Source organism: Dermacentor albipictus, unplaced genomic scaffold (assembly GCF_038994185.2).
Source record: "Dermacentor albipictus isolate Rhodes 1998 colony unplaced genomic scaffold, USDA_Dalb.pri_finalv2 scaffold_11, whole genome shotgun sequence".
Lineage (NCBI taxonomy): Eukaryota > Metazoa > Arthropoda > Arachnida > Ixodida > Ixodidae > Dermacentor > Dermacentor albipictus.
Genome location: NW_027225565.1, coordinates 2966239 through 2992250, shown reverse-complemented (window position 1 = coordinate 2992250; position 26012 = coordinate 2966239). Strand labels below are relative to the sequence as shown.

General features: G+C 44.9%; 1 protein-coding gene across 2 annotated transcripts in view; it reads right to left on the bottom strand.

Annotated features, from left to right (window-relative positions):
* Positions 1-17227, bottom strand: part of LOC139051268 (tRNA methyltransferase 10 homolog A-like) — a 45376-nt gene extending 28149 nt beyond the window's left edge. For both annotated transcript variants that reach the window (XM_070528268.1, XM_070528269.1), the window contains exons 1-3: positions 16859-17227; positions 10465-10624; positions 7734-7805 (exon numbers count right to left, since the gene is read on the bottom strand). In XM_070528268.1, coding sequence (XP_070384369.1) covers positions 7734-7805; positions 10465-10624; positions 16859-17220 — 594 coding nt within the window. In that variant the 5' untranslated portion in view covers positions 17221-17227. The remainder of the gene's footprint in view (positions 1-7733; positions 7806-10464; positions 10625-16858) is intronic.
* Between the last annotated feature and the right edge of the window lie 8785 nt (positions 17228-26012).

Genomic DNA, 26012 nt, shown 5'->3' with positions numbered 1-26012 from the left:
ATTACAGTGTACATAAGCATCTCTAATGTTTCCGTCAATGTGAACAAAGCGGTCTACTGTTGACCTACCTTCCCTGAAACCACATGGAAGGGGGTCAAGCGGACGGTTGCTTTCCAGGAAATAGATTAGACGCCGATTTACCCTTTTTTCATATAACATGCACATACAGCTTGTTAGTGCTATAGGCCTATAACTGCTGGCTAATGCGGGGTCCTTGCCTTGCTTATGAATTGGGTTGACAATTGCTTCTTTCCACGAGGATGGAATATGCCCAGATACCCACATGGTGTTGTAAAGAGACCAAAGTGTGTTCAATATTTCTGGGTGCACATTCTTGATCATTGCATACATTATGCAGTCACCATCTGGTGCTGAGTTGCTGCACGAACCGAGAGAAGCCTTCAGTTCAGCGAGACTAAATGGACGGTTGTAAGGTTCATTATCTGCTCACTTTCATTCAAGGCGCTCTCACTCAATGCGTTCCTTGAATTTTAGGAAAGTTGGTGCATAGTGTGATGCACTAGAAATATTTTGAAAATGCTTGCCAGGAAATCTCCCTGATCTTTCATGGTGTTGCCTTGAGCGTTTATTAAAGGAAGCGGTTGTGTTTCCCTGCCCTTTAGTTTGTTCACCCTGTTCGACACCTTACCCTCATCCTTGTATGAATTGATACTATATATGTACCTTTCTCAACTTTCTCGCTTAGCACGTCGACGTGTTCTCCTGCCCTGTGATTTTGCCTTCTTGAAATTAATGAGGTTCTCCGCAGTTGGAGATTCGCGGAGCTCGCCCGAAGCTTTATTTTGTTTTTTCCGTGCCTCTTTACATTCGTCGTTCCACCAATGTATACAATGCTTATTAGCTAGTCCGTTAGTTTGCTTTATGCATTTTTCAGCGGCATCAATAATAAAATGTAACAAATATAACAGCATAATCTATGTTCTAAGAAACCAAATCGTCGCACAGTAAATATGTAATCTTTTGAAACAGTTCATAATTCGAGTCGATTTTCCATCGGGGAAACTGTGGAGGGCAATCATCTTGTTTTGTTAAATTTAAGAGAATAGGCAAGTGGTCACTTCCGTAACGGTTTTTGAGGACCTTCCAATCAAGGTACGGCAATAGAGGTGGAGAGGCTATGGTTAAGTCTATTGAAGAATATGACTTATGTGTGGTGCTGTAGAAAGGTGGGTTCGTTTTTATTCAGCAGGACCGCACCGGTACATAAAAGAAAGTCTTCTACAGTATGCCTTCTTGCATCGCAGCGCGAGTCGCCCCCCAGCGTATCATGGGCTTTCACATCACCGGTTAAAATGAATGGCTCAGGGATTTGATTGAGAAGCGTTTCAAGTTCATTAAGTTGCAAACGATGTTCGGGCGGTACGTAGAGTGAACAGACCATAACCAGCCTGTCGAATAGAATTGCCCTAACTGCTACTGTCTCTAAATTAGTCTGAAGGTGGAGGTGCTGGCAAGGAAATGACCTCTGAGCTATAATGGCCACGCCACCAGACGCGGCATGACCATCATAGCTATCTTTGCGGAACAATTCGTAGTGCATTAAGACATTTGCATTTGATGTTTTCAAGGGTGTTTTCTGAACACAGAACAGCCTAGGGTTAAATCCTTGTATTATTTCCTTGATGTCGTCTAAGTTGTTTAGAACACCATGGGCATTCTAATGAGTAATTTGTATCGCCATTTTGTTGAGTTGAGAAATGTTCTGTGTTCACGTGTGCAGTTCTGTACTTCAAGTAACAAGAACTTCATCTGGCCCCGTTATGGGTTTTTTGCTTGTTTAGGTGCGCTCGATAGAGACACGCCGGATTTTTGGCACCAAATGTGCCGGTGTTGTGTCCATTGCTTCCTGGGAGGCACTGGATGCCCGCACGTGCGGGCTGCTAGTTCGTTTCTCAGACCTCGGCTGGTGAGGCGTGTTCTTGAGGCCAGATGTACCCGGGGTAGCCGGCCTCTGTGTCTTGGTAGGTGGAGCAGATTTGACTGTTGCACCCCCTGACCTCGGGGTCAGGGGGTGCCACAGCCAACGACCCGCTATGTGCGGGCCGAGCAGGTGGCGCAGGCCGGTGCAGGGCCGCCCCCCAACGCGTCACATCGGCATACATTGTGGCACGGAACGGTGAGCACCTTTTACGTGCTTCCTTGAAAGAGATGTTCTCATGTACTTTTAGGGTGATAATTTCCTTTTCTTTTTTCCAGTTGGGACAAGATTCCCTGGGAGTATGCTGGATGTTCACCATCACAGTTTACACAGTGAGCTGTCGCTTCAAATTTATCCAAGACGTGGCCTTGGATGCCACATTTCGCACATGTGAGTCTACCACGGCAGCTCTGCAATCCGTGGCCAAATCTATGACATTGGAAGCATCTTCTTGGATTAGGGATGTATGGCCTGACAGCTATCTTTGTGTATCCAGTTTCTATGGTTTGTGGCAGATCGCAAGTGGCAAAGGTCAGGACTAGGTGCTTTGTAGGAATTTCTTCATTTTCTCGTATGATAAGGATGCGCTGTACGTTGGTTACATTTTGCTCTTTCCAGCCCACCAATGGTTCTGTCTCGGACAAGCCGATCAGATCTGCATCAGACACTACTTCGTGTGCTGTATTCATCGACCGAAGAGGTGAAACGGTAACAGGAATGTCTCTAAATGCCACAAGTTTGTTTAGTTTACTGTGTTGTTCTTTATCACAGATCTCAAGCAAGAGGTCACCGCTCACCATTTTGGTGACCTTATAACCTTGGCCAAGGGCATCAGTCAAGCCCTTTGCAACAAGAAATGGGGATAAAGGGAAAATCAGACATCCACCCGTTCATAGCATTTGCTACAAAGGAAACCCCATATGGGTTCCACAAAAGAAAAGCCTCGCAGTTGAAGAAAAATTCGTCCTGGTTCGGGACTCGAACCAAGCACCAACGCCTTTCTGGGGCAGCCACTCTGCCATCTGAGCTGAGCAGGTGGCTAGCAGATGGTAGAGCGAAGTTGAATTTGTCAACTCGAAGTAACGGCAAAAGTTTGACATAATATTTCTGCGGAAACCCGCAAAGCGGAGAGAAGTAATAAAGGGAAAATCAGACATCCACCCATTCATAGCAATTGCTACGAAGTTCCACCCGTTCATAGCAATTGCTACGAATGGGTAGATGTCTGATTTTGGCTTTATTACTTCTCTGCACCTTGTGGGTTTCCGCACAACTATTATGCGAAGAAATGGAGATACAGTTCTAGCTAGTTTTTCAGTTTTTTCACTGTGTACAACTTGAAATCGGGGGAAGATTTCTTTTGGTTTGAAGAGGCTTAGAATTTCATCAGTGCGTCCCCTCTTTTGAGGGTGACCATGAAGTAAATGTGGAAATGCAGGTGTTCCCATAATACTTCAGTCATTTTTTGGCAGCAATGGAGACCACCCACCACGGAGACCAACTAGGGGATGCTGTAGCACTTAACATGTGAGGCTGCTGCCGTGCATTGCTGCCATAACCCAATATAACATACTCAAGAGAGGGCATATACACAAAGTTAACAAAAGCTGCCTATGAAAATGTGGAGGTAACAGAAGAGAAGAGAGGACAGATGCGAAAGTATACAGGAAAGAAAAAGTTCAGAGAGGGGGACAGGGAAAGGCAACCAGCTGATTTCCCCTGGGGGGGTCAGCCCAGGGGTACCGTCTGCGTGAAGTGGAGGCCAAAGAGGTGTGCTGCCTCAGTCGAGGGGCCTTAAAGGTCCGAACACCCGGCATCAGCTCAACCCCCAGGATATCCTTTTCCCCGGACACGGCTAAGCCGCGCACGGCTACACGCGGGAGGATCCAACCCTCGTGTGGTCGGGTACGTGGTGTCACAATACCCCAAACGCCTGCTGACGCAAACACCCCTGCGGGAGACAAATGCTTGGATTACCTCGTGAGGCGCAATCTGTTGCATTACTCACTGAACCACATCAGTTACCCTTGAGGCTGCAAGCAGACCAGAGAGCTCTACATCATATTGAGCGTCTGCACCGCACATCAAATGGTCAATCGCTCCTTAATCGTCTCCTTCACCGCCTGTTATCTCGCATGGGAAAAATGGCAGCATTATTTATGAATATCACTGACATTTCTGGACATGCTGCTTCAGTTATACCTCCACTTGCAAAAGATACCACGACACATGAATTACCCATTTACCTCACAATCCCTGACGTACACAAAAAGTCTGATATGCCTGTTTTGGCAATATTCCAATTCGCTTAGTCTCGCATGTTCGAAAGGTTTCCAAATTATCTTCAAGTATTCACAGATGCATCTATACACAGCAATGGTCAAGGTGCCTCTGCAGCTTTCTGCTGCCCTTCGACTCAAGCAAGGCGTATCTTTCAAATACCTCATCCAACTTCGTCAACAACTGCAGAGCTAGCAGCCATTAATGTTGCACTCAAATATGTGTAAGAGGAGTTAACTACATTGAAGATTACCATCTATACAGACTCCCATACCGCCCTTAGCAGGTTAAAATGCAGTGAGAGTGATTGCCCAGTTATGCACAGCATTACTGACTCTGAAAGCAAAATTTCATCACGTGGGGTATCTCTCTTTGCTCAATGGATACCTTCACACGTAGGAATCGCCAGAAATGAAGAAGCTGATTGACTGGCTTCAACTTGCACTCATAACAGCTGTGACTGCCCAGAAATTTTGTGCAAGCTTGATGATGCTCGCCTGCTGATTCATTGCCACCTACTCAAGCAGCATCCAGACCAGTGCGTCGCAAACAGAACGTGCCCACCCCGTGTCCACGGTCGAGGCTTGCCTCGTCACGCTAGAGCACAACTACCCAAGCTGAAGGTTGGCTGCGTGAACGAGCACAAATGTTTATACAGACAAGGACATGTGGCCAGTCCATCGCATATGTCTTGTGGCTGCTGCAAGACACTTCAGCACCTTATATGCGAGTGTCCCACATTCAGTGTGCAGTGCATGTCACTGGCAAGAGACTATCATCTCCTTGGCCTACAATGTACGACACTCGAATGTTTGTACCCCAGTAGTTGTGCGTCTAAACGTAATCAGGCTCATCACGCTCTACTTTTCTAGCGTTAACTAACTTAGGTTCACGTTTGTAGTGTCAAAACTATTCTATTCAACATTCTGTAGTAACGTGACCATCAGTCACCAGCCCTACTGTGAGTGATCTGTACTGTGTGTTCTACTTTATTCTTTCCATTATTCTGTTCCTTTCCTTTTTCCTCCCCTACTACCTACCTTCCATTTTTGTGTTGCTGTCACCTCCCTTCTGAAGAGTAGGCAGGCATTGTGCCCCTTCCGATGGCAGTCCCCTTCTGATGGAACATCAGTCGTGGTTCGTTTCACACCGTGATTCATGAACATCTTTGTTATCGGCTCTTGTGTGCGCAATGGATGCCAAGATTATAGGAATCTCCGCCAGAAGACGGAGAGGTTCAGCGCTGCCTTGACTCATTTGATCTGGTATCACAATGAGGGTGACGACTTCTTGTCTGCAGTTGTCACCGGGGATGAATCATGGTGCCACTATTATGAGCCCAAAACATGACAGCAATGCTTACAGTAGAAACATCCGAATGCACCACCCACCAAAAAAAGAAAATGCCATTATTTCTGCCGGAAAGGTGCTCACTTTTTTTTCGATCGTCAGGGGCCATTACTGATAGAATTTGCTAAACCTGGAGAGACTATCAATCGTTTCTGGTATTGTGAAACGCTGGATCAGCTGCATGTCACAATCAAGAACAAACAATGTGGAAAATAGATGAATGGGGTCATCTTGCTGCACGGCAATGCCCATCCCCACGTCGCTGATGTGGGTAACATTAAACTTGCAAACTTCAAGTGGAAACCGCTGCAGCACCCGTCATACAGTCCAGACCTGTCGCCTTGCGATTTCCCTTTTTTGGGCAACTGAAAAAACAGCTCAAGGGAACCTGATTCTTGTCGGACGACGACGTGAAAGAGTCAGTCACAGACTTTTTGAAGCAGCAACCCAAGGAGTTTTATGAGACAGGAATCATGCGACTCGTTAGTCAGCGAGACAAATGCCTAAATGCTCATAGAGACTTCTTTTAAATAAAGCACCCGTTTGTCGTATATTCGCATTGGCTCACTTTCATTTTACTCAACCTCGTATATTTTTTGCAGAACTCATGTTTACTATATGGCCTCTCTGTTGCAACTATAATTACGGTGCAATTACTCACAATACACAACCGGTGACAGTTGCTTCTGCGCAATACATTGGAACAAAGGACAATGTCATTAAGATGTTTCCCTGGCCATTGCATATGTATAAAAATGTAAACAAGGTTCTCGAATGACAATGTTTCATTAAAATATGTGTCCTCAACTTGTTCATTTCATGGCTTTTACATTTTTCATTTTTTTCTTTAATGTGCCAAAACCACTTTCTGATTATGAGGCACGCCGCAGTAGGGGTCTCCAGAAATTTGGACCACCTGGGGTTCTTTAACATGCACCTAAATCTAAGTACACAGGTGCTTTCGTATTTCACCCCAATCGAAGTGTAGCCGCCGTAGCCAGGATTCGATCCCGCCACCTCCTGCTTAGCAGCGCAACACCATAAACACTGAGCAGCCAGGGCGGGTACCTTTTTCATATCAGCGGCATAAACTGCTTTGCCGTTTTCAAACTGATATGGTTGTTAAGTTCGTGTGATATTTTCTTTACATATTAAATAGACAAAAAGCATGGAACCATCGATATTAGTTATATTGGGCACAATTTTTGGGATATAAGAGTATATTCTTTTATAAGAAAATACAGATTTTGCTTGTCTTGACAGTGCGTATCGCTCAAGAATTCGTTTGCAGCATCTTTGGCAATGGCAGTGCAGTTATTCATGTATTTGATTCCTCAGCAAATTCTATAAGGAGGAGGCCAAGCTGTCATGAGCCACCCCCCCCCCCCTCCGAACGAAATTTCTAGCTACACCACTGCATCTGATGTAGGCTTTGTCCTAGAGCTTATATAGGAGACAAATGCACCAGTGCTCAGAACTTCTGGAAGAGCTTGTTGCACTTCATCTTGAGGGGTTGCATCCAAAATTCGTATGGCACCGCGTTGATTTGTCCACCCACATCCTGACTTGAATGCCCTCCACACAGAAAGTATGCAGCTCCGCCAATTTGTAATAATACACAGTAGGGCTAGGCTATAATGGAAGCCACCGTCGTTATTCCAAACCTCCTGGCCCTTCGTCATCTTTGCTAAGACCTGCTCTAACTACTTCTTCACAACGTCCACATACAAAAAATATCTTAACAATTGGTTCATACTTTGATATTGTTTATACAAAACAAACGTCAAGTGTGTTCTTTTTTTTACATTGGTCAGTGATCCGTTCTATTAATAATACTTTGCTTTCATTAATTCATGCACAAAATTTGAAACAGTAACAGTTCACAAATCCAAAAGAGAATAGAACATAGGACACTTCATCAACTTTTACAAAGAGCCCACATATATTTATTCACATGTTTATCACAATGTTCTTATTTTGCAGCGATACAATATATATTACATATCTGTTGTTTTGTTGAGCAAGTCAAGGGGCAGTTCGACGCCAGCATTAAGTAAAGCATAGTGCCTTTGTGGCAACAGTGCAACTTTTGTGCAACAGTGCAATTCCTTTCTCAAGAAAATCTAAAGCTTAAGTAAGCATGGCAACAAGCCGCCCACCTTACCTGGACAGGGGCTGGAGACCTGCGGTTGAGTGAATAGCAGCGCTGAATCTGCTTGCGACACTTCCCCTTCTCCTGAAATCAATGTGCAGAGCTGCCGTTCAGTTTTCCTTAATGAAATTCGGTCTCTCTCCCACGTAAAAAATATGCAAACCAGGAAATTACATAGTTCGTGTTGTACCATCAGCAGAAATGGAAACACGAGCAGAAAATAAGTTTTCAGAATTCCTGTTACACATTGATTATTACATGAAAGCATGTGCAATCACTCTGCAGCATTTCCAAGCACAGAGTAGACCAAAAAGTACCTAATTACATGTGTACTTGTTAGTCTTTCTCTGGTGACCACTTTTCACAGGCTAACAAATCGCTCAGCTCAAGATGCACCAGCATGATTTCGAATTTACATGAATGTTATCATTGATTCTATCTGTTGTGTATGTTCCCACAGAACTGTGTATAATCAGATTGAATGCCTGACACGAATTGTGTAATAGTTTCTGGAAGGCATGCGGGCACCAGTGATTACACTGGAACTTTCAACGACTGATATATAAAAGCTGACGCGCTTAACCTGCAGATCAGATTCTGACGATCGCTGACTGTGTTCGCCGCTATCATTGTGCTTTGAGTGTAACTTGCTTTTGTGGGCAAGTCTGCCCAATAAAAAGTTAGTTTTGTCACTGGCAGTTTTGCTGCTGTGTTCTTCAACATCACTACTATGTGACAATATTGAAGCCTGAATTAAGCCATTATTTCAAATGCAGCTGGACATGGAAACAAAACAATGCTTTAGAGTAGCTTCGAAATTGTGTTCGAATTTATGCTGGTAGTACAGTTGCCTCATAACCAAGCATGGTAAGCTGCACGAGAAAAGAAAGGAAAGAGCGAGGGCATCCTACCCATACCTAAGCGAAAAGGTAAGTATGAAATGCCTCTCTTTACAGCAATATATACACTAAACTGCTTTCATAGCCTTTTTGTTACATCTAGTGGATCACTTTTCTCCTCCTTTTGTCATCATCAACTGTCGTCATATCAAGTGCATTCACCATATTCTTAATCCCCACCTAACACCTAGGCTTCCTGTTTTGATGTTTGTTGTGTTCACACATGTGCCACATGCTTCACAAGCAGCAGTGACCCCTCCAAGTGCATATTAGAGCTCATGAAATTATTTGTTCGTCAGTAGACTGTCAGTTTCAGAGAGGTTAAAAGTTTAACTCCTTGCCCAACTGGTGGTGCAGTTCTCTCTTCCCTTTTCTGACCACCTGGTGACTGGTTGAGGTTCAATCCCAGCAGAATCAGTGCATGAAATATTTTCTTTGGTTTCCAACAACCAGTGACAGTCTTTGGCAAGATGGGAAAGGCTTTGGGATCAACAGCACCCTGCAATAGCATGGCTGAAATTTGGTTTGTGCCACATGCTTAAAGGCAATTCAAATGCTTGTTCTGTACTCGAGCACTTCTCAGCCTAGTGCTGGCTGAAGAAGATGGCCCACTTCTTTTAATTACCAGATGATGTCTTAACAGGTCCAATAAAATTGTGGGTTTTAAATCGGGAAACCCCACAGCTGGTTATGAGCGAGACCGTAGCGGGGGACTCCAGATTAATCTCTAGAAGCCTGGGTTCGTTAACATGCACCTAAATAAATGCAACGAAAGGTGAGTTAGTCAGTATGAATTCATTATGGCTAAACAGTGCAAGGAAAGATGAACATTAGGAAGAAGGAACACAACAAGATGTTGACTTTCAAGTAAAAGTTGTTGGCACATGCACAAATATATAGGCACGACATCCCCATTATCACAAAAAAATAAACACGAACAAGCAGAAGAAAAGAAAGTGTGTCTTATCCAGCAAAGCCATCTTGTTTGCCAGCAACATAATTGAAGCCAGGCTTATGCACTCATCACCTGCTTTGAAAATATGATAAGCCTCAGTCATTAATCTAGTAAGAGCATATACTTATGCTTAAACATTACTGCGTAGTTTCCTGAAAAGTTTCCTTTTGCATTTCACCTCCCCTGCAATGTGGCCGCCACGGCTGGTAACCAAACCACAACCTCATGCTTAGCAGCAGAATGCCATAGCCACTGAGCCATACCAGCAACTAACCAGGTCACGTGGATCCACATGCAACTTTACAAGGTACAAAACATGTGGGCACATGTTTACACAACATGTGGACTGTACAACTTGCTTGTGCCAGTATCCTTATCTTTCTCAGTTTCAAATGCATTGCCCTTAGAGCTGCAGTCAAAATCACAAGTTGCTGTCACTGTAGCTCCTAGCAAACAGTATTCTATTGAAGGTTTGCTACTGGCCATATAACACTACTGGTGCAGAATTTAGCACATTGATGCAGGTTACATACTAAAGGAGAGGGTAACGAAAAAGAACTGACATTAACACTCACCAAAAATCCAAGCATTTCACTATGAGTGTATGCAAAAAATTCTACACAGCAATTCTAAAGCATTCATCTTTTCATGGTACAATCAGCTGCTCTCTTCATTGGCAGTCGGCAGTTCAGAAACATTACATTTTTGTGCTGTGTTATGCTGTGGTGTGTGTTATATGCAGCCTGAAAGTATCTCCTAAGGCACTCTGTCGAGGAAACTATTCTGCGTACAATGGTGAGCCACCCAATTTACAAGTTCACAGATAAATTTCTTGTTGCACACCCTTATAGTTTGCATACCTATGATGATCACCTAAATCTTACTGTACCTTGTCAGTCATGTGGCTGTCCAAAGAGAGGTCGATGGCCACCCGAATCTTGCACAAGGATTCGTCCATCTTGGTGAACTTAGGCCTATGCACTACTAAATCCCCATTTGCAGATTTAAACTCCTCACGCTTGCGTTTCTTCTTCTCTTTCTCCAAAGCCCTGCATCAAAGCCAGAAAGCAGTGGAATAGCATAACAATATAATGGGGAAACAGTGCACTTGTGCATGCAAAGGTAGCCTTGCATCATTAACTAAAATGGGTACTGATTAGATATTTCTGTTAAACAGCCCATTTCCTTAGAAATCTGTTGAAAAGCCCCACAATTTGATTTGTGACATGAATTCAGTGGCTGCATCAAGATACAACTGTTCCACGACATCTATGCAACTTCATCTTAACTTCATAGGTAAACCTATGGCAGCGATCTACCTAGTTGAGACCAAAGAATCTGACAACATAGAAAGTGACTTTGCCATTTCAACAAAGAATGCAGTGCCGTAGTAGAGTACTGTGAGCGATTCGACTACCGCTGTGACACCAACAGTGCCATTGTATTGGTGAGAGAAAAGAAATACCAGAGGTGGCTCCTTTAGAAGTTGTGGCATGTTTAGAAAAACGAAGCCCAAAACATTACCCGTCCTTTTGGAACTCTCCTGAGAATTTACATGCAAGGTTTGAGCAGGATTGCCACACTTTTGTTGCCACGAGGAGCAAGTACAAAACCTTCACAAGCACCACTTCACCCCTTGCAATCTCACCCCTGAAGAAGGAGCTGGACAGGTTCTAAAACGCTCATGTATTGAAAAATCTTGGGAGTTCTGCTAAATTTAATTCACTTTAGTTCATTCACAGCACATTAGAGTATTGCTGAGGCACACAAGTAGGCCAAGTCACAATTAAGAACCAGGTTAATGGCATGCAGCGGCTGATTAATGGGCACCAATACGCAGCACCATACACTACACAATTTGTTTGAGTCATAGAAAGATCAGATAAATGTCACAAGTGGCTGACAGTACACATCCGACACTGCTTCCAGTTTCTGTCAATGAAGAATGTGCCGAAATTGTATAGTTTAGCTGCTCTAGAAGGCTTTGCTCCAACTGTTTATACCAGCTGACTTTTTTTTTTCAAACTTGACTCTGCAATGCCTGTTGAAGTTCTTTTGTAACCCTTTGTAAAGACCTTCACTTTTAGGGTGTTTGCTAAACAGGCAGAGAAGGCAATGCCATTTTGATTTAAAAAAGAACTGAAGAGGATATCTATGAACACGACTTTTCAACTAGAAAGAGGGCTATACAGGGCATCCAGCTTAGATATTTTTGCAGGTCGTTCATTGAAAGCATCTGAAGCACACTGCAGTGTAAGTGCAGCAGTGTTCTATTTTAAAACTCTGCCAGCCATTTCATGTTAAATGTTTCAACCAGAATGGAAAAAAAACTCTCACAGTTATGCAGCAATGTTGAGTAAAGAAAGGAACCTTCGTCACAAAAATTTTTCGCGGCTGCCCCAAGGTCAATTCTCTATACATAAATGACAGATGTACTGAAAATATCAACACGAAGGAACTGTGCTGACCTTAATTCAACTAGCTCTTAGGTTATACAAGCATGAACAAGCTTCAAGTACCTTTTCTTAAGGACAGCAATAAATACAGAAAGCAGTGACGTTATTCAGTCTTTATACAAGCTTCACGTCTGCATACACACTCATGAGATGTCTCACAGAAGTTGGGCCAAGACAAAAAATATTCCTGTGCTAACAAATTAGTAACTAATCCATAAAGGCAGCCAAGAATATTGCCATATATTACCCCCCTAAGATCAGTACAGCAAACAACTTTCTGTTTTTACAGTGAAACTGTCTAGGATGGCTAGGATCTGAAAAAAAAAAAAAAGTGTCCCCCCCCCCCCCCAAAGCTGTTGGCAAAAACAAATCACCATAATGGGCCAATCTTGATGATAGTGCAGCAAGGGTCCAAGCTCAATGGCACATACCCCTGTGGGCTCGAGGACCTTAACGCACCCTTGAACTACCCTTGTCACATGACTACCCTTGTCACATGTGGGACCCAAAGAAGTCCCAGTCACAAGGGTAAGAACAGATGTTTTTGAAAAAAAATGTTTTGTACAACTTTTTCAAAAAGGACTGTTAAAAAATTATCGGTGCCAACGGTGCAAATGCGCTATGCCACTGCTCGCGTAGTTGTCTTCATCCACAACTGGCTCCGTTGTGCAAAAACCTATCATCACCAACAATGGCTCGAGCGTCGTCATCTTCCACAGCTGGCTCCGTTGCCACTCATCATTCCTGCATAGAATTTCACTTCTCTTCTGTTGTCGGAATGGAGAGGCTGCATTTACAGGGCATGAGCCATTCATTGTCTAGCATGACGGACACATTTAATAACAGAGGTGATATGCGAATCTGTGTGCATGTACCTATATCGCCACGATGACCACAGATTAGGACGATAAATACCTTCGTGCTTTTGTTCAATATTCTGGGTCACCTCTGTGTTGTGCGCTTAATTTTCTGGTCTTCTATGTTCACATAGTGGAAGGGCTCTGAATTTCTTTTTCAATAAGGGAGGGACATTTAGATGACCTGCAATGAGCAGAGTTTGCAATGTGCTTTGTAACAAACTTTAAAACATTCCAAGGTTGTTTCAGCATCATTAATGCTTACCTAGCTGCTAACGAAACTTGTTATGGTTTACAGTGCCCGAGAAGCCATGTCCTCACACTGCAGTCTCATACCTTCACATACTCCACCAGTAAGGAAATCAAAATACCAGCAGCAGCCCATCCTTGTGCCTGAACGAATGTCTGCGTTGCAAGCTACTGGAAGGCAATTTGATTTAAAAACATATTCATATGCATAGTAAAATTAGCACAAACCCTGGGTTTTTAATGCAATGTGCATTCTTTGGGAACTTCCCCAGTTTGCTATATGTATGTATGTATGTATGTATGTATGTATGTATGTATGTATGTATGTATGTATGTATGTATGTATGTATGTATGTATGTATGTATGTATGTATGTATGTATGTATGTATGTGCGTGTGTTGCGCACAGCCTCTTTCCTGCCTACTTAGGTCAGTGGGCAGTCCATGGTCAAATGGGTCGAGCATCAGGCTGCTGTACTGAGGGAACTTAGTTAAAAACCAAATGTTGGACCGGTGTGGGTCACTGGGTATGCAACAATGGGTACAGATACTTAGATGGCAATGGGTTAGAAAAACTCGGGCAGGAGCCATGGCGTAGCACCTATGCATTCTAACGTCCTCTTTCTATTACTTGCCTATACTGGCTGGCCACTTTTATTATATCCTTTTCTATATCCTGCCCTGCCCAAGATGCTGCACTTGGCATCTGCAGGTGATGCAAAACTTGAACAGGTCTTTTAAGTACTTTGCCGCCTTGTGTTTCAATGCAGCAAGGTCGTACCAATCCATCGTGGCAGGGCAGGGATGTTGTAGTACTCGAGTCAGTGGCCAAAAACATCAAAGCTTTGATGTCTTGCATTAAAAACGACGTGCATTATCATACTTTGGTCAGATCTTTCAGGGTACTGCTGCACAGATCTTAATTTAGGGAAATACTTTTTCTATCATTCCCATTGTTTCCACAGGTGATCAATAAGCTTCTGACAGTACTGAAGCATACAATCTCTTCGACTGATAAGGATCGAATTCCCAACCAGAAAGCGGACCGGGCACACTGAGGGCAGTTCTCCTGCTTGTGAATATCCATAGGTCAAAATGTAGGAGTTGTACATAGGCCGCACTTGCAGGAGTAGAGTCCTCAACTCTTTACCTGTCGTGTCCTCAGAGTCGAGTCCCGACACATCATGAAAACTTGGCCATCCTGCACTGAGTAACTGTAGCACACCACTCCATCAAGGTTGCTTCCAGTTCCTTTCATCATTCAGCATGCCACGTGATTTCCAAATACCGTAACCTTCGCAATAGAAGCTCGGGAAGTTGCAGTAGAAGGCAAGAGAATGCCAAGGGGATCGAATAGCTTGAATGACGTTCTTAGTAATGTGTGCTTGGTGTCTGTCTTGACCACACTGGGAAACTCCATTACTGACTTTGTAGAACATTCCAAGTAGTTGTCATTGGTGTTCCAGTGCATACGTAGGACTGCTGCTGAGCTGCTGTGAAATTCATCTAGACGCTCTTTATTTCCCTCAAAAACTTCCTGCAGTTGGTTGTAGTTTGTTTTCGACTCCCGAAGGTTCATTCTGGCATTACTCATAATTAACCTTGCCCCGTTGTACACATCCAAGCCTTCGTCAAAACTTTCAGCTCCTATCAGCGAATACTCCACATAGAAACTCTTCTTCCACTTTCCAGCGAGCATTCTGTCTTCTGCACTTACGTTGTACAAGTGGTAGGATATTGTTGTTGTTAGAACAAAAGGGCTTGATGTCAATCCAAATGGCACGCGTGTCATTTGCCATTCAATGATGCTATCATTTTCGCCACAGGGTACATTCTCGAACCACAGAAAACAAGATGTATTGTGATCCGATTCCTGTACTTCTATACGCCTTCTCGATGGCAGCATTTATGGTTATTCGACACCATTGAAAACAGAGCAAAACTTGGAGAAGATCTCAATTAAAGTTCGCCCCTTTTTCCAAACATTCGTTGAGTGGCGTATTCTTGTGCATGCGATAACATGTTAAATGCAACTCTCAACTTCGTTGTCAGAGTCTTCTCGTACAACTTCACGATGTGGCATGCAATATATACTCTGTTATCATCAGAGCTCATTTTGGGCACAACTTCAGTATGTCCCAACTGTAACGCTGTAACTATAGGCTTACCGTTCTGCCATGTTTCTCCAGTAGACCATCATGGTGAGAAAGTCTTCCGACAAGCTTTTGACGACGGTTATTAGTCATATCACGGATGTCCTCCAAAAAACATTTGCAGTTGTCTTTCCATAGCAGCACAACCGTACATCTCGCACTAGAATCTTTGACCACTTCCTTGAACTGTACGAGTGCCTTATCACAGAGACATTCACTCCAGTCAGCAATACCATGGGCTCAATTTTCCAGAAAGACAGCAGAATTTCTGCTGTGTGTGTGTGTTTTTTTTTTTTTTTTTTTGTAGCATCCACTTATAAGACGGTGATCAGGAGACGAGTGCTGCAGTCCAATAGAGCCTTTTGACAGACCTGTCCTTGGATTGTCCAACCGAATATGGTGTCAGTCGCGAAAAGGCCTCAAACATCTGGGCAGTGGATGACTTCACCTGTAACGACTTGCCATAGGTTGTCAGAAACTATTAGCAAGCCAATCTCAGAGTCGGGTATCTTTAAAAACTAAGTAATCATTCGCCAGTAGCTTGTCTTGAGTTCTGAATGTTTGCAAAAATGTGTTGTCCACTGCCAGCACAGCTACATCATGGCAGATGGCAGGGACGACGACAGCTTCTGGCTGCCGACACTGGCTGGCCGCATCTATTATTCAACTTTTTTCTACACTGGTTATGTGGTGCTCTTGAATAAGCCTTTTTGACGCCGACTTGGGTCACTGGATATGTGCCGCCTTTCATAATAATCATTATATAAAACCTAACTATGCATTACCCATCAGATCGATTGCTAATGGCAATAAAGTAGCCAGTCATCTCTAAGGGATGGATGCAACGCCAATTTTAGAAGCATGGTAAATTTACATTGTACATCCTGTGGATATTTACACTGAAAATACTGACAAATTCATTTCTTAGTGAGGACGAAAATGCCAGTTTTTTCCGCAATACATGGCAGGTGTCAGAAACTGAATGATACCCACATTTTAAATGGAATGCACAGTTTCATTTCGAATACGCGGATTCTAGGCACATGCTGGAACTGCACTAACAGAGCCAGTCATTGTTACAGGCATAATGATTTATTACAGGAAACCTAAAATAGCGCCTTTTGGTGGCTGATAGAATGTGCCAAATGGAGTATTCCTAAAAAAAAATATATGTGGCCGTACTTCTGCGTGACCCCCCCAACCTCGCAGGCCTGACATGGGCATCCTACTCGATAAATTTGAGCGTACCATATGCACTACCTCAAGTTCATTGCCTCAACACGTTTTACTGTATTACAAAACAAAATTTTGTCGCGTTGCGCTGAAACACACAGTACATTCTCTAATGGAACAGCGGAGGTTGTATAAGAGGAGGTCGTGGTTCGTGACATTGAATACTGAGATGCCCCGCAGGCGGCCAAACGTAAATAAGCACAACGCACACCACGAATTCGCTTAACCTTACCCCACATTTATGATACGAGACAGGTAAGCCGATTCTGCAAGGTACTGAACTCCAAGAAACTGCTTAACGATTGTGTTTGTAGTCGCGTGTTATGTATACATACTTTCTCTCGGGTCTCCGCTTGAGCCACTCTATTCTTCGCAACACCCTTTTCCGGTAGCGTTTCGACATCGTGGTGTTTGGGTCACTCAACACAGCCTCCAGTTCAGAGGTGTTCAACGAGTTGAACTCCCTCTTCACTGGTTCGTCGCTTGCACCATTTGCAACGACCAGCTGCTCAACTTCACAGCTCTCGGCGTTGTTTTCGAAAGTTGTACCCGGTTGGCGTCCTTCAGTCTCCATCGCTTTACTGCTGCGGTGCACATGCAGCACATTTGTCCCGATCATGCCAGCGTTCAACGCGAGAAGAGATAACCCACCGAAAAAAAAATGGGGGCTCTGGCATAGCCCTTGCCTAATGCACATGCAGGCTCCCTACCGTTTCATCGGGCGAGGAGGATAGGGCGCGCGGAAAGCTTTTCCTCCTCTCTGGCTTGGGCGATCCGGCGCGGCGCTGCTTGAAAGTATTGCTGTAGGCAGCATAGTAGCAAGAGCTTGGTGGCGCAAGCCACCACCCCGTTCCAAAGGGGACGCTCATAACATCCATCCATCCATCCATCCTGTCGCGTGCTGCGGAACGATTTTGAGATGTTTTAGATGGTACTTTGGGAAACTTACGCCATGTCCGTTCATATAAGGTCGTCACGGAAGCCTTTCGGTGCATCGGTAACTACAGTAGGCGGAAATATCTTTTGGGGACGCAAAAATGTGACGCATTTTATCAGCCGCGGTGTGTGTATGTATTGTTAACTATTTTGCTTTGATCAGTTTTAATTCAACAAAAAAAACTGGTGTCTCTGTATTAGCAGCATGAAATGGTAAATCTGCTCAATATCTGATCACTTGGCGTAAGGAGTAGAACATAAAGCATAAGAGCGCATGCTCGTGCACGGTCAACCTAAGGATACCACGAAACATCTAAGCGGCAGGCGCAATCAAATATTTGTGATGCACCGGCATCGTTCTCGCGCATTTGAAGTCTAGTAGGCTTCAAGTTACCATATGTCTACGGTAGCCTTCCTGCATGAGGCCGATGGCACTGCTCAACACAGGGATCACTGCGGTTGGTGAACCAGCACAGTACATATGTAAGCTGTGCGCTTCGGAATTGCATTTTTTGCCTACATACAGCCAAAATATATATGGGAGATCGCATAAAAAGAATGCGATGCGTATGTTTGAGGACAAAATTTCCGTAATACGTGTGAGTGCGTCGTAGAGAACGGAACGAACACAACCGAAAAAGAAATTCGGTTATCATCCTCTCCTTCTCGAAAAAGCAAGAGAAAACGGGCTAACGCCGCAATAGGGCCTCGCATGGTCATGCCGCACAACGTTTATAAATATATAACCGCTGATGCGGTATGCTTGGACCATGCGGTGTATATAGGACAAATATATATATAATCCAGCACCTACCACTGCTTAGGACGCTCGCGCAGTTCGTAAACAGTCCCTTTGCTGGACAAGCGTAATTCAGACTGTAAGGTATGCTGCTATCACTTGCCAAAACTATTTTATTCAGGGGCGGAAACCTCATCCATCGAACCAAGTAGTCACGCAATGTAACCTGCAGCGAACAGTTTGAACGCTTATCAAAGTATAACATCACAGCTCCTATCGTAGCAGAACGGTACCCACACTCACGCTGTTACGATCGTCGCGTATGTTTCATGGCTTCTAAATCGCAGCTCAGAAATAGAGGATAATACTGCAATAAGGTCACATTAGTGATTGGAACATTCAGAAATACACAAGTGATCTCCGAGGCTGATTGTAGGCACGAATATGCCTGCGCGCACACATCGCGCTGCATGCTCCGTCCACCTCAACGCCAGCAGAAATTCCGGCCATGACGCCTTAAACCACTTCAGCACGCCTCACAGAACCGTTTACCGCGTAGAAGACGCACGTCATACTAAACAAACCGCACGACCGTGAAAACAAACGCCAGAACCTGCCGCCGAGCGTATACCGGTATACCTGCCATGCGAAAGACCGCTTTCACCCAAGCCAGTATGGCGCTGCTCACAGGCGGCGCCACTTCGTTCACAATATGGCGGCGCCTACGAAAAAACGGTCTACCCCCCTGTCGCCTGCAACGCTACTGGAAATATGCCACGTTTGATTTTCGTACCACCAAATTAAAAAGAACGAAGTGCGATCAACGGGATTATTATTATTGTTATTATTATAAAGAAAACAACAAAACTTGCTTGATGACACGGGCGTTTGGAAGGCCTTCCAACCGATAGTCAGTTGACTCAAAGGTCAAGTTCGAGCTGCTACACGGGCGGTTTTGAAGGCCGCCGAGTCAATCTATCGAGTCAACGGACTCTATCAAACCTATCGAGCCGACAACCAGCAAGGCCATGAAATACCCCGAGTGGGCGAATACAAATATCTCGGGGTATGGATAAACAAAGGGCAGATGTACACGGAAAAGCACGAACAGTCTTTCATAGCAAGAGGGCGAAGATATGCCGGGATAATTAAGCATAGGGCATTGCGGGGGTGCAACAGGTATGAGGTACTGAGTGGTATTTGGAAGGGAGTAATGGTGCCGGGGCTTACTTTCGGGAATGCAGTCCTGTGTTTAAGGGCAGATGTTCAGTCGAGAATAGAAGTAAATCAGAGAGCTGTGGGAAGGTTAGCACTAGGTGCCCACGGGAAAACCACAAACGAAGCAGTACAGGTGGATATGGGATGGGCATCGTTCGAAGCACGAGAAGCTCAGGGTAAAATCCTATGCGAGAAACGGCTGAGGAAATTGGACGATAACAGGTGGGCAGCTAAGGTGTTTAAATACCTATACAGAAAGAGCGTTGACTCACAATGGCGAAAAAGAACTAGGAAGCTAACCAGTAAGTATATGCCAGACACGAGGACGAAGAGAGACAGACCATTAAACGACAGGTTAAAAACGCCGAAGGTAAAAATTGGATAAATTCAATGGAACAGAAGCATATATAGTGTTCAACTATATCGAGAGTGGAAACAGCAGATCAGGAAGGAAGCGTTTTATGATAACTCAAGAGGCAGTGCCCTTCTCTTTGAAGCTAGGTCAGGATGTCTTAGAACGCGGAGCTATAAAAAGAAATTTAAAGAAGAAGAAGACATGCACTGTGTGTGGCAAATCTGTATCAGCAGACTAACAGGAAGAATATGGAGGCCTTGGAAAGGCTCAAAAGTACGGTCAATGCTACCGTGAGACTTATCAGGAGAATCGCCAATCGTAAACAAGGCGTCAAGGAAAATGACTTGTGTAAGCTGGTACAGGCGTTTGTGCTCAGTAGAATAGTGTATGCGACGCCTTATATGAAGATGGACGCGACGGACAAAGGCAAGGTGGAGGCTATGATTAGACAGGCGTATAAGGCGGCCCTTGGGTTGCCTAACAATACTTCCACCGAAAGGCTGCTGGGATTAGGGGTGCACAACACCTTGGAAGAACTGCGGGAGGCACACTTGGCGATGCAACTCAGTAGACTTTCCAAAACGATAGTAGGGAGGGATATATTGGAAGGGATCGGCATTGGAGTTGATCCTCCAGCTGGGGACATGAAAATTCAGGTGAAGCGAGAAATGCACAAGGGCTTGTACATAAAACCTTTACCTAAAAATATGCATCCGATACATCACGAGAACCGTAGGAAGGCAAGAGCCAGAGCTTTACATGCTAAGTACGGGAAGTACAACGGGGCGGTCTACGTAGATGTCGCCGAGTATAAGAACAAGGACGCATTTGCAGTTGCGGTGGTGGATGGGCGGGGACGCTTAGTCACGTACCTCTGGATCAGTCAAAACCCGCTCCTCAGAAACTGCAGAGGAGGCGGCGATAGCGCTAGCTATAGGTAATACTGAGGCTGACCTGATTTTCAGCGACTCTAAAACAGCCATCCGAAATTTGGCGAGGGGCAGAATCTCTGTCACAGCGGCAGGATTACTAAATCGGGCCACGGGGCGAGGGACTACGGAGGTGGAAATTGTCTGGGTACCGGCCCACTCTGGGAACCCTGGGAACGAGGCGGCTCACATGAATGCTCGAGGTTTCGTCAGCCAAGCAGGTGAGCCGGACGTTCCAGGGAGGTCCACGAGAGATGGGCTGGTGTCCTTTCACGACATTACTAACCATTACAAACTTGAGCGGAGAATTTACCCTCCACCGGACAAGCAATTGGTGAAGGCGCAGGAAAGCGTCTGGCGAAGATTGCAGACGAAATCTTTCTATAACCCATACGTGTTAAACAAAATCTACCCGGACGTTCAGCCGGAATGCAAATGGTGCCAGGAACTGGCCACCTATGACCACATATTATGGAGCTGTAGCATAGCGCCGCCACCGGCGGATATTATGCGTGATCCTTCTCTCGAGCAGTGGGAGGCCGTGTTGGCCAGCTCAGACCCGGTCGTCCAGACCAGGGCCGTGGAGTGGGCCACCAAGGTCGCCGTCAGCCATGAGCTGATGGCCATCTAGAGCACGGAATCGTCCGCACATGCGTTCTGACGAAAATAAAGTTTTTCCATCCATCCATGTAGAAACAATACACCTCATGATGGCATTGATGGATGGATGGATGGCGGCCCGTGATGGCGGCTATACCCTTTGTAACGGGCGGCGGCTGGCGCCACCTAGCCTTTTGCTCCCCCTCCTATTTTATTATTATTCTTTTTTTTCTTTATATCCTCTTTTCCTTAACCTAGTTTCACTCCCCTCCTCCCCCCAAAATTACTATTTAAAACAGTAGAGGAAACATTATCTCCCCGATTTATGGTATTATCTATCCCTTGACTTCCTCCACCAATCCTCAAGCCTCCCCTTCGTTACTGCCACTCTTTTCTCGTCTATCTGCCCTCGTTCCCCGGGAAAACCTAATGCCCCTTCCATATCTGCCACTGTTCCATCTGCCAGGGCCGGGCGAAGGTCTGTGCATCTCAGCACTATATGTTCAGTGGTCTCCATTTCGGCTCCGCAGGCTGTGCACCGAAGGTCCACGTCTTCTAATTTAGCCCTGTATGTTTTCGTTCTCAAAACCCCCGTCCTAGCTTCGAATAATAGCGAGCTGCCCCGCGAGTTATCAAATAAGGGCTCTCTCTTAATCTCTTGTTTTTGTGAGCATTGATAGCGCTGGCTTTCCGAGCATTCTTTCTTCCCACATTTTTCTTTCTGTCTCCTTCACCTCCTTTCCCACACTAGAACCACGTTGGACCCCCTCCCTCGGCTGTAGGTATCTATTCCTCAGCTTCCTCGTTCTGAGTGTCCACTTTGTGTTAAAACTTTTCATGTACAGATATTTGTACACTTTTCCTGCCCACCTTTTTTCCTCCAGTGTTGGGAGTCTCTGTTCAAATTTTAGTTTACTTATTGCCTCTCGATCTACCTTCGAATGACGTCCATCCCATGTCCCCCTGTACTCCCTCATTTGGGGTGTTCCCGTGTGCTCCTAAGGCCAACCTGCCTACACTTCTCTGTCTCGTTTCCATGCATGCCTGAACTTCCGATTTCATGCACAGTACTGAATTTCCGAATGTGAGGCCAGTACCATAACCCCTTTCCATACGCCCCTAACCACCTCGTACCTATTATAGTTCCAAAGTGCCTTGTGTTTCATTATAGCTGAGTTCCTTTTCACTTTTTCAATCATAATTTTTTCCTGTTCTTCCAAGTACTTTTTGCCCTCGTTTAGCCATATGCCCAAATACTTGTATTTTTCAACATGATCAATCTTAGTGCTTTGTATTTCCAATGGTTCCCCCCTTTCTTCATTGTATACTATTATCCCAGACTTCTCTCTACTGAATTGCAGTCCCAATTTTTCTCCCTCCTCTCCACATATGCTCATTAGTTCCTGTAGCCCTACTCGGGTGTCAGCAAGCAGTAAAATATCATCTGCATACATCAGTCCGGCTAGTACTTGAGCTACCTTCTGCCCTTCCAGCATATAGCTTATGTCAGTTCCTGTTGTGCTCTGTTCTAGTCTCTTTTCCATTTGGCTCATGTAGATCATAAAAAGCAGAGGTGACAATGGAAAGCCCTGCCTGAGACCTCTTCTTATTTTAGCTGGCTTTGTAGTTTCCCCCTCCCATGTTATCTCTACCTCATTATCTGTATAAACTTGTTGTAGGAACTCAATCATCTTTCTATCTAGACCATATTCTCTCAGCTGGCTCCATAACTTTTCTCGATTTACATTATCATAGGCTCCTCTAATGTCTAAAAAAGCTATCCATAGCGGTTTCTGCCAGGCTGTCGTTATCTCTATGCACTGTGTTATAACAAATAAATTATCATCTAGCCTTCTGTTCCTTTTAAATCCATTCTGCAGTTCTCCCAAGATCTCTTCACGTTCTGCCCATTCCTCCATTCTCTCTTTCACCATCTGCATTGCTACTCTGTATATGACTGATGTGATAGTTATTGGCCTGTAGGATTTAATGTTGTCCTTGCTTCCCTTACCTTTGTAAGCTAATATCATTCTGCTTGATTTCCAGTCCTGTGGAACATCTCCCCCTACTATTATTTGTTCAATAAGTTGTCGTAATTTTAATTTACTTTTCTGGCCTAATATGCTTATCAATTTCATAGGTATGTCATCAGGTCCTGTCGCTGTTCCCACGGGGACCTTGTGTTCAATTCTGTCCCATTCCTTACTTGTCATCCTTCTGTACTCCTCCTCTAATTCTGTCCTGCTGTTATCAGTGTTCTCCATTTCGCTACCCACTGGCTCTGCAAATGCTGCCTCTATTGTTAACCTAATATATTCCTGAGCTTCCTCTCCCTCTACCTCTGTTCCTTCTGGTGTGGTCAGTGAGTGCTGAACCACCTCTGTCTTCTTACTCTGTTGCCTTATGTGTTCCCAAAATTTCTTAGAGGCATTTCTGTCTTTTTTTCGTATCTCTAACATCCACTATACGCCAACTTTTTCTATCTTGGCTTGAATTAATGCCAATGCTTCTCTTTTAATTGCAAGGTAATCCTCCCATTTTGTCTACACCTCTTCTGGTGTGGCTCTGGTATCAATATCCCGATGTCGATGCGGCCACAGTCACGCTTCCTGAGTCCCTAGGGTTCAGAGATAATAATAGTCATGTAAATATATATGTGGTGGAAATTACCAAAAGGTGATTGGAGGATTGGTGGCTCAAAAGCAGAGAGGTGACATAAGGTTAAAAGGGTAGGAAGACGTATTTAAAGAAAATGGAGAATTTTAATAACACACAGCACACGTAAATAAAAATAAAAGGCAAAATAAAAAGCTGAGCATGGTGGCAACTGCCATCACCCCGTTTCAAAGGGGACGCTCCTACCTTCCATCCATCCATCTAGACGCCATGCCCCCGCGCGCGGCGGAGGCACAGAAGCACGGCTGCGGTCGAGCGCAGCTTTGCAGTTGCATTCGAGGATAACCGTGCCTGGATTAGCCAGAGCCACGCAGTCAGATGGACCGCGTTTACAGTTTGCTTTCCTTTTTGAACCTTAATGTGCGTGTTTCACTGTGTTAGGAGATAACAAAATGCAAAGCTCATATTCCGAAGAAATGGGGATCATGTGCAGTAATGGGATGAGGTACGGGAATCAATGAACTAGCTGTGTGGCACAATTAGGGGTTAAATAAAAATGGGTAAACCTTTGTTTTCTTCCTTTCTCAAGGCGATATATTGAGTGCTAACAATGTTTACCCGATGCCCTAATAACGGCAGCAATTTGACTTGGGGGAGAATGCATATCACGTACATTACTCGTTACGTGCAGCACATTTTTTTTGTAGGGTAATTGTGTGAAAATATTTACGGAATAGCCGTTTTCTTCCCTATTTTTATGCCTCATACGCCTGAGATGTAGTTGGTTTTCCAGATAACCTGGGTGAATAAAGCAAAACACATTGTTTATATTTGCTTGGATTAGGAAGCATGTTATTGGTTGTCTCTTCGAGCTCGCGCAGGTTTCCATTGTCACATGCCTCCAATCTGAATGACGGTTCAACTGAGAGCGGGAGCGTTCTCTTTGATGACCGGCCTTCATCTGTTGCATATGAGGCCGTTCCCTTTCGTGTGGGCTGCACGCGGGTGTAGGCTGCTGGTAGAGATACCCCGGAAAATACGGCAAAAGATTGTGGTTACTGCATCAGACCGAAGAGCAGGCTTTTCATGCACATAATGCCTCAGTATGTACTTTGCATCAAAGTGCAGCTCACAAATGGAGTCGGTGACTTCCAAAGGGTCGATCGGTGCGGTGAGGATTGAGCTCCCGCGCGCGTCCCCTTTCGTCATCTTTAGGGACTCCGAAGAGCGAGAGCTTGGCCTGACCTTTCAATCTACTGTATACTGTTATGCAACCCACCACACAACTGTAGTCCTTTCGCCGAGGTGTGGTCATCCTCTCATTCTTCGAACAATGTGCCAAGTTTCCGAGTTACGAGACAAACTATAGACATATGCGAGGGCCGTCTGCGCCCGTAAACATCGTGCAGACGGCATCGTTTGACGGAAGCGAGGAACCTCAATTCAAGGCAAAGCTGTAATTTTATTGTATTCTTTTTTTTCGCACATACTAGGAACTAAAATTGACGAAACAAACAAGCACAACGGTGTGTCGAGCAGACGACGGCGCGTCGAGCAGACGACAGCTCGGCGCCGCCGTAACCACCACCGTCAGTAGGCGTGGTTCCGCCGGGCCGCCGAGGCACCGGATTTTCCGAACGTCAGAAAAGGAGGAGCTTTAAGAACACGGAGGAAGGAAACTCAGGAGAGGCCCTGACGTCACTCTTTGTGAAGCGAAGGTGGTGGTGGTATAAACTTTATTTAATGAAGGCCAAAAAAAAGAAAAGAAAATTAAGATGCCGCCGTTCCGTGCAACGTTAATCTAGTAACGTTGGTTCCGTGGGTGGCTTTCAGGCTGCCGGTCGTGGCCACCAGATCATGCCTGGCGGCGACTTCCGCTGCCCAGATCGTTAGCCGTAGCTGGACATCCGGCTCCGAGCTGGCCAAAGCAGCCTCCCACAGCTGCGGACAAGATACATGCCAAGAGGCAGGGGGAGAGTGTTTTGGGCATGAATAGAGAATATGAGCATAGTCTGCTCGTGGGTGTCTGCAGAGCGTGCATTCGGTTTAGAAGGCCCCGGAGTGAATAAGGGAAAGCCGGGCAGGAGAGAGGAAAG